Here is a 9,886-nt window from a genome sequence, read left to right as displayed (position 1 = left end):
GAAACAGACAATGTTAAAATGAGAGAAACAAAATATATTGGGCACAGACCTGAAAAGCACTGTTGCTGCACCACATTACCAGAAAAGGGTGCAGGTCGTTCAGTGGTAATGCCAGATTCCGTGGCATAGTGGTTAGAGCACCCATTTTGGGTCTGAGAGGTTGCCGATTTGATTCCGACATTGGTCGAGTCATACCAAATACTTGAAAAAAAAGGTACCTGCTGCTTCCTCAGTTGGCGTTCAGCACTTAAGGGATAGCGCACGAACAAGCCCCACAGGTTGGCATTCATGGGAAGGAGCAAATTCCTCTTTAATTGCACCAGGAAGTGCGGAGACAAAAGTGAGGTCGTGAATATGGCATTGCTGGTATCCAGAGTGCTATGGGATGTGACGTCACCTCTCCCCCCTCAAGCTCAGTTGTTTGTTGTCTCATATATGTTGCACAATGAACCACCGGTACTTCGGATTGTCGTACAAATGGAACAAGACAAAGAAATAGTGAAGTGGGCATACATGTGCTTGTCCTGTGTGCAATACACCATTCGAGGAAAGATGAATATTCGTTAATTTAACGACTCTGAGTAAATCTATTCACCTTAACGAGACTCCACCAAAAGTTTATTTTGTTCACCACTTTGTGAAACAAGATGCATTCCTGAAATGGTACCTAATCATCCACTCTTCCGTTTACCATGCTCACAACCCTCCGTCAATCCTGAACAGTACAAAAAGAAACCTTAACAAAAATATTAAAATTCTTAAATAGCCCTTTTGCTGTAAAATGTGGAAAGCACACATTTGGTGAAAAAAATTGTGATAAATAAAATTAAAAGTAAATAGTAGAGAGCAAGCAGGAATGCACACTATTAGACTTGGTGGGTTTGATTTGAAACTCCAGGCCCAGGTTGCTGTAAGCCTCCCTTTTGCACTTCTCGTTCCTCCATTTCGAAAACATCCGCTTTGATTGCGTCTAACCAGAAAACCAGGTGCACCAGTTCGATACAAACCTGCTCACATAATGGAAATACTTCAAATGCACAAATTTAAGAAAACCTTGCGTTGTGGTTACAACTCGAGAGGAGAAATTAAAGGTCACGTAGGGAGCGACAAGGTTAAAAACCCGAAGAATGCACCGAAAGATGCGCAACCTGCATCAAACAGTTTGGCCGGACACGTCTCTTCAACAGAGAATTTGAATCCCACGTCTCGAATAGACATTTTGGTCATTCCTGTAAATGTATAAACCTTTACACCAAGATTTATGTTGGTAACTACAATATTACTCGACATGAAGACTTCACCAAACTTAAAGGAAATTTACACCACGTTCCAGTCATGTTCTTTACTTCCTCCAACAATCACCGTATGTTTCCTTTCATGGATTCATAAAGGCTCAATGACACTGCAGTCCATGTTTCACTCTGCCCGGAGGGATTTGATCAGGATATTAGACCACAGAGGCCAAGAGAAGGCAAACAAGCATCACCAGCAACATAGTCATGATGATGGACTGAGACCACCTTTGTGACGACGACCACGACAACTGCAGAGCTCGTCTCGCTGGAGGATCTACAGACACAGTGGGTAAATGCAAATACTGACAATTAACAATAGTCATTAAATGAGGGTTGTGGTAAAAGTCACAAAAGTTAACTCCAGATCAGATTTAAACTGATGAAGTTAAAAAATATGTCAAGCTCAATTTTGAGTGGGTATGTGCAGGTTGTGGGAGGATTTCAATTTGTCGACATGTAAAATAATGGGACAACAGTCACTCAAACCCCCTGCAGACTCCCTTAGACCTTGATATTTTTTCATACTGTGAACAAACCTTGGTGCATCATGGGTGATGAAGGTTGTCGTCAAGTTTTGTCAAAAGTGTGTGTGTGTAGTTTTGGAGAAGAGAGCAAATACCAATTTTTGGGTCAAGCCCCCACAGATCCTCCTAGACACTGATTTTCTGCATCGTATGAAACTTTTTTTTAATGCCAATTCCTCTAGGTGGTGTCTTTCCGCTGCCGGGCCACAATGGCGTCACGCTACTTTGAATGCCCTATCGGCCCATTTGGTTGTGCTGTGAATTCTGCATGTCTCACCGCACTCGACCTCTAGTTGTGAGATGCAGCGTATTTCTCCGTAAACACAACGACAGAATGAGCACCCTCGCCACAGCCAGGAACCGTGAGGCACCTGACCCTCACAGGCCCTACAATGACATTCACAATAAACGTCGATCAAAATTCAATGATTAGGTTGGAAGTTATGAACAGACTCAGCCAAAGTATAGATGAAGGTGCTATTTTGAACCTCATGACATTAAGTGGTACAGTAGTGATATGGATTACTCCTCTTTATTCAGTTAGGCATTCCTGAGTATTTTTTTCTTTTGAAAGGTCTCATGTAGGCCGAAAGGAGTGCTTAGACTACAAAACAAAGCAAACTAGAACTAGAACGGCACTTGATAGAGCACATACCTCCGCCAGGCCGAACAGCTCGTTTTGTATCCCACTGATAGGCCGGATCTGGATTCAGACCTGAACCAGGATCTCGCGAGATCACGGCGAGGTCACGTCTTTTCGAAGCTGTTCCATGCGCTCACGCTTTCGAAGCTAAGTGATTTTTCTCAATTGTGTTTTTGTCGAGACTGTATCTATCTTTCAGTGTATGTACCTTCAGCGTATCTTTTGGAAAATTTTCGGTGCTAATTTTTCGTACATGTATACACAATCGTTGGTTAATGCGTATCGAGTATTCTGCGGCCTAGTAGTAGTACTCGTACTCGTAGGCTTCGGCTACCGTACCGTCTCCGACCTTGTGGTTTTGTTTTTCTCTCAGCGATTTGTCGAATCCGCTGCAATTATTTTCGTTCTCTGTTTCGTCCCAGTCGTTCACCCCATACCTCCTTGTTTAATATCTCTACTCAAAAAAAAAAAAAAAACCCCAAAAAAATATATTTCCTTCCCAGGTCTTATTCGTTTATTTGTTGTTCTTATATGTTCGTTCGTTCTTCGTATGCGATCACGTGGTTAGAAATGTATAATCTCTCCCCTGAACAACTATTTTCTCTCATATATTATAACACCCTTTTTTTATTTTCCTACAAAAGGATGCTTTCGTCTTGCTCACCAAATCTATTCATTCCAAAAAATATATATAATACTGTTACAGACACGACTTTGATGTTAAAGTGGGCCGAGCGGAATGGCCGTCGTGTCCGCACAAATTACCCGACTATACTCGACGTTGACGAAGTCGCGTTACGCTGGCTCAATAAGAAAAAGAAGACACCCGGCTGGGTTATAAAATGACGACACCAGGGATACGGTTCTCAAGACCTCCGGAGGAGATTATATTCGTTACGGAAGGGTCAGATTACAGGGACGAGAGGTACAACATAGAAAGACAAGCAATTAGACACAATCTTATATTATTCCCAACAGACGACAGATAAACGGGACAAAGCTGACTCACACGGGGATTGATGGCTAGGAAAGGCAAGGTAGCGATGGCTCCAGGTGCACCTGGGCTCGGGGCAGGATCAACACGGTTCGGTCCAGAGATGCGGGGAGGTCTCGTCGCAGCGCTCAGAGGTGACGTTCTTTCTCAGGCGGGTCTTTCTCAGGCCTCTCCAAACTCAGGCGCATCTGTTTCAGCGCTCGCAGGTCCGTCTTTCTCCAGCTGGGGGCGCATCTGACGTCACATCCGGCGCGGGGCCGCGTATATCCGGCGGGGAGTGACACGCCCTCGGCTCGCTAGCGCCGCCCCAGATGGAATCGGTCCGCCCTTCTGATTGGGTGCGGGGGGTTACCAGGCTCCGCCCTTGAGGAGGAGCTGACAGCCAGCCCCTCCGTGGTAACCCCGTGGAGCGCGTGGTCAATGGCGCTAATCGAGCCGGTGTGAGGACGCATCCTCCCCCGCGCCGCCGCCATCTCCTCTGTTGTTGTTGTAATTGTTGGGGAAGAAGATGGAAGGAGGTATGGGAAAGGTCCTAAACTCACTACTGATGCCATATAATCACATTCTGGTGCAACGAAGAGTCATAATTAATGGAGACGAGGCCTTAACTGACATAGACTAAGAATAACTAGGAAGATGTCCGAAAGTTGTCTACGTGTGGTGCGGTGGACCTGGGCACGACATTTAATGGGGGAATAAGGGGAAGGTCGGCTCTACTGATTGTTATTTACATGCAATGGGACTAGGGAATGGGGGATTGGGGAAAGTTGGGGAGTATTGGAGAAAATAGGGGAATATTTACAAGCGGATATGGAGGCCAAATTCCATATTCGCAACATTGCACCCTTCTCTACCCTCGGGGCGTCCCGACCCGATAAATTTTTACCTACTTTAGTGTGGCACGCAATGTAGTTCCCTCTACTATTAACTCTACCCTGAGTGCGACAGTTTTTACAGATATTCACGAATGAGTAAATATGTCCCCCTGCGACGTTGCACCCTTCTCCTCACAGAAACACACCCACAGGATAACCGAATCCGGAAAGAATTCTCAAACTAAACATACAGCCGGTAGGGAGCATTATTTACAAGATTACGCTGATATCTACACTACGATCCAGGACCTGTTTTTGGAGGAACACATGCAGATGTTATGCATAGAGAGAGCGCGCTTGCCAGCATCGATACACCAACCCACGAGTGCTCTGTGGCCGACGGCCTTTAATAACGTGCAGAGCACCCTTTCCCAGCATCAAAAGCACCACCCCACCACCAATCGGTGCAGTCACCATTGTTCATTGGAATAAAAATAAATTCGACAACCCCTAACCCTGCAGGTGTCTCTTGCTCTTCTTGTGGTGCACTTGGTGTTAACTAAAAGTGGTTCACCTGTATGGCATAGGTGCCACGTTGACCCATAGGTCCATCCCCGGGTGGTGCTTGGCCGCAAACGAACTGCGGTCCATTGTGGGTGGCCACAAACATTGCGGTCCATATGGTGTATCGATCCCGGCAGCAAACAGCGAAAGTGCAGGCCCACAACTGCGCAGCCAGCACCTCTCTCTCCTCTCTCTCTACCCCAAAGCCAGATCCTCGGAGGTGGGAGACAAAAGAAGCAGACAAGTGAGTAAGGTGGTAAGGGCGCAAAAGTGCACGCAATGTAAGGTGATGCACACTGGGGGCACATGGGAACCAGGTGAGACAGGTACGTTCCTATCGTACGCCCCCCCCCCCCCCCACCAGGTAACCTACATGGCCCCTCCCTTACCCCTTACTGTATCCACAAAACACAACACTACCCATAAACATCTACTTTACAAATCAACAAACATCCCTACTGTCTTCCCCGTTCCTCCCATATACCAAATTCGTCTTCTCTCCCTCCTAACCAATCAAATTTGCCATTTTCAACTCTCATCAAAATTTGCCATCTCCAACTCAACATCATAATTTGCCATTACCAATTCATCATCAGTCCCTCCTAGGGAGGGAGAGATGGAATCACCCCAATGTCTCATCCACGTCGTGATGCGTCTCACAAATCCACACAGCGATTCATCTCCTGCAACAAAACAAAGAAAACACAGGTGTGGAGTCATCATCATCACCACAGGTAAGTGGCTGCGTATGGTGCGACAGGTTCTTCAATCCTAACTATTTCCTAAATGACTTTAACAACTTTACACTACCCGGGGTCTTTCTCCGGCCAAACCATTGGCCCTCTTACACTATGGGTTCTAAAAACCAATTCCCATTGGCCAAACTGTGGTGCTTTTCAATTTGGGGTCTCACTCCCCCGATTCATCTCCCGGTGCCCTCGCACAATTTCTGGGCTGTGGCGTGTACCTCTCCCAGTGGGTCTACCCACCTGCACACCTCCACCACTGCGGTTGCCTCCGAGCTTACCTGCTCCTTACCCTAACCTAACTACCTGGGGAAGGCCCTCTGGCACTCTCCCCACTCGGTGCCCTCTCTGGCACTGGGCTACCCGGGTCCATCCTCCGGATCCTCGGGCCCCATCCACAACTCTACCGGCTCCCAGAGCCCACCTGCGGCCTCACCTGGCCGACATCCTCACAGTGGTGGAGTGCCCAACCAACTACACACACTAACAGGCTACACGCCCAGCCATTTCCACAACACTAATGCACCCATCCACAACACCATTCTGCAACCGCACCACAGATGCCAATATCCAACCACAATTTACCTGTACCCTCTACCTAACACTTACACTACCCGCCCCGGGTACTCGTGAAAGGGGTCCACTCTTCCCCCATCCACACCTTCGCACCATGCACACCACTCCGTACCACTTACTCCAACTCTCTCCACACACCTGTATTTGCACACCTGTGCTCTCACACCTGGTGCCACCTGCACCCTTCTCTCCCCAAGCGCATTCGCGCTGATCCACACACTCACTACTCACACACTGCTCCACACACCTGTCCAGTTGCACACCTGTGCAATCACACCTGTTCAATTCTCACACACACGGCATCATCTCAGCTAACTACTCCCTTCTGAAACTTGCGCTTCCCAGTCGCCCCTTTAAACTATTGCGCTCCCTCGTCATTATCATCCATACTAAACTACCTGCGTCCCCACTACAGGTATCAGTCACTAACTAACCTTAACGTTACCTAAGGTCATCTTCTCTAGATCCCTACCGTTATATCCTAACCCTCCCGGGCTAGTTTTCACTGCCATACACCCCATAAGCTATTGCTCCTTTGCCCCCCTATGGGAAGGATGGTGGATTTGCCATCCCACCACATCGGGGGTCTCTCACTATAAATTTTGCACATCAAATTTCCACAAATTAAAAATTTGCCAATCACTGCCCATCATCTGCCAATCACTACTGCCAATCCCTTGCCAATCATCTAATTTTGTTTTTCTCCAATTTTGGGTCCAAAACACTAACCTCATCACCCAGTCGACTCACTAATACCTCTCGGTGCGCCAATCCCTGTCCAAAGCCCGGCTTCGTAAAGCCAAGCAATGGATGCTGGTTGTTTTGTGCCAGCGGCTGGATGCGTCCGGCACTCGGTGCAGGGACGGGGGCTTACCCGGGCCGAGATCCCACGCATCACCTCGGCGTGGAGCCATCCAATGTCCCGATCTCGACCTGCCGGCACGTCTCAACAAAACGTGGTCGCCATAACGACCCTTCCTATCGGGCTGCCAGCTCCGCCTAGTGGAGCACGGACGCGGCCGTCCCACGCGAGGCCCAGCGTGGATCGCGCACGGCGGTCCTTTCGAACCCGCCGTGGCTCGGATCCCCGCTGGTTCTCGCGGCACGCGAAGCCCGGCACGCACCGAGGGCCCGATTCGGCTGTAAGTCGTTCTAAACTCTACCCCGTCTAACGTCGATGCTTCACCTGGACGCTTACACCCCGCAGCCCGTTCCTTGCTCACACATCCAGCCGTGCCCATGCTCCTCGTACCTTTCCTTACACACCCAGGTACCCTCATTCCACTCACAGCCTTGGTCACACACCTGACCACCGAACACTTTGGCACACATTCGTCGCTCGCACACCTCACCAATACACCGCTTCGCACCCCCTCCTCGGTCACCTCCTCTGTGACAATCACAGGTGTGCCCTCATTCGCACACCCAACCACGTGCCTCACCACCAACTCCAGCGTGCATTCCCACTCACGCTCTACCATTCCAGGTGTGCATCCTTCCATCCCAGGTGTACATCCTCGCTCACCTGTCACAACTAACTCACGCTCCATGTCACTCTCACTACTTTCACCTCCATTCCTGACAGCGCACTCACCCTTACTCTTGACAGCGCACTCTTTCCCCATGCACCTGTCCGTTACACACCTTTCTCGCGCACACTCTCCCGTTACACCCTCTGTAACACTCACCACAGGTGTGCATTCTTCCTTGCCTTTGACAGCGCACTCTTTCCCCATGCACCTGTCCGTCACACACCTTTCTCGCGCACACTCTCCCGTTACACCCTCTGTAACACTCACCACACCGCGCTTCCATGTGCCCCCTCGCACACGCGCTACGACCGACTCACTCTCGCCAGCACCCTCACTCCTTGGCACGCACTTTTTCCTCACACACCCCAGAGTCGGACTTTCTTGCACACCTCCTTTTTCGCACACCAGACCTGTCGCACACTTCACCAGTGGCCTCTCACGAACATCCGGGTCTATCTCGACCCCCAAGCTTATTAAATCACCTGGCGCATCATACGCACGACCATATTGGTCACCACTTACACCAGGTCTTCTTCCTCTTCGCTTCTCCTCCATCACCTGCGAATCCCTCATCCGGTTAATGAGCACATCACGATCCAAACACAGACTTTGGACCAATTCTTTCATCTCCTCTTTTATCTCTTTGTTATCCCCTCTCCGTCGCTTCTTAATTTCGCTCACCCCCTCTTCCACTTCTTTCTGTGTCGCTTTCAACCCTCCTAATACCGCAGTGTTCCTTTGAACCTGCTCCACTAACTCCGTCTGTCCCACCGTCAGCTGCTCCACCTCCTGCGTCAGGTCCTCTATGCCCCCTTGTAACTTTACAGTCCCCTTTCTCACCTCCTTCTCCATGTGCTCCTCACAGTGCCTCACCTCCTCGCGCACTCCTCCGACCTCCTCACTCACACCTCTTCTAATCTCCTCTCCCTCTACCCCATTTTTCACTCCCTCTATCTGATTCTCCTGGGCAGCCATTCTATTTTCTACCCCCGTTAACCCATTTTTTACCTCCTTTATCCCGTTGTCTAACCCCTCTCCGGTACCCCTCGCTTCGTCCCTCATTACCCCCATCTGGTTTCCCATTACCCCCAATCGCTCACTCCGAGCCCTCGCTTCGTCCCTCATTACCCCCATTTGGCCCTCCAATCGCTCACCCAATCGCTCAATTTGGCTCCCCATACTCATCTGTACAGCTGCCTGTAGCTGCGCAATGAGGGCCTGTATGTCAATCGGCTGCATGTTAAAGCCCGTTGATACAGCGGGCTCGGCTACCGCGCGCTCTTGCGAGGCGCCATTTTGCGTGCCTGCTACCCTCGCTGTTTCGCTCTCCTCATGTCCCTCAATTTGGTCCTGGACCGACCCTGCTTCACTCTCCCCTACCGGACCCCAGCCGTCTTGATCCGCCATAGCGCGACTTGCAAAATTCGAGTTTCGTAAAACAAATCCAAATTTTTTTTTTTTTTTCGTTATAATTTCGGCGAGCGCAGTAACCGCGCTCCGGATCGATTTCGTCGAGCGCAGTACGCGCTCCGAATCGATTTTCCCTCCCAAAATTTGGGCCTAACTAATTTAGTCCCGGGTCCGAATCTCACTCCTCGACACCAATTGTTACCGTACTAACACAATTGGTGTCCAAAATTTGGGCTAAATAAATTTAGTCCCAGGTTCGAATCCAACTCCTGACAACCAATTGTTACAGACACGACTTTGATGTTAAAGTGGGCCGAGCGGAATGGCCGTCGTGTCCGCACAAATTACCCGACTATACTCGACGTTGACGAAGTCGCGTTACGCTGGCTCAATAAGAAAAAGAAGACACCCGGCTGGGTTATAAAATGACGACACCAGGGATACGGTTCTCAAGACCTCCGGAGGAGATTATATTCGTTACGGAAGGTCAGATTACAGGGACGAGAGGTACAACATAGAAAGACAAGCACTTAGACACAATCTTATATTATTCCCAACAGACGACAGATAAACGGGACAAAGCTGACTCACACGGGGATTGATGGCTAGGAAAGGCAAGGTAGCGATGGCTCCAGGTGCACCTGGGCTCGGGGCAGGATCAACACGGTTCGGTCCAGAGATGCGGGGAGGTCTCGTCGCAGCGCTCAGAGGTGACGTTCTTTCTCAGGCGGGTCTTTCTCAGGCCTCTCCAAACTCAGGCGCATCTGTTTCAGCGCTCGCAGGTCCG

The 9,886-nt window shown here is 49.5% G+C and overlaps 1 protein-coding gene across 3 annotated transcripts in view; it reads right to left on the bottom strand.

Annotated features, from left to right (window-relative positions):
- Positions 1 to 592: 592 nt before the first annotated feature.
- Positions 593 to 9,886, bottom strand: part of LOC137435151 (cryptic protein) — a 32,339-nt gene continuing 23,045 nt past the window's right edge. For 2 of the 3 annotated variants that reach the window (XM_068128681.2, XM_068128682.2), the window contains exons 5-6: positions 2,097 to 2,206; positions 593 to 1,569 (exon numbers count right to left, since the gene is read on the bottom strand). In XM_068128681.2, the coding sequence (XP_067984782.1) occupies positions 1,448 to 1,569; positions 2,097 to 2,206 (232 nt within the window). In that variant the 3' untranslated portion in view covers positions 593 to 1,447. The remainder of the gene's footprint in view (positions 1,570 to 2,096; positions 2,207 to 9,886) is intronic. The other variant, XM_068128680.2, reaches the window with a different exon arrangement.

This window comes from Myxine glutinosa, chromosome 9 (genome assembly GCF_964187855.1).
Source record: "Myxine glutinosa chromosome 9, kmMyxGlut1.1, whole genome shotgun sequence".
Classification (NCBI taxonomy): domain Eukaryota; kingdom Metazoa; phylum Chordata; class Myxini; order Myxiniformes; family Myxinidae; genus Myxine; species Myxine glutinosa.
Note: the sequence above shows the minus strand (reverse complement) of the source record. Positions and strands in the feature narration are given on the sequence as shown.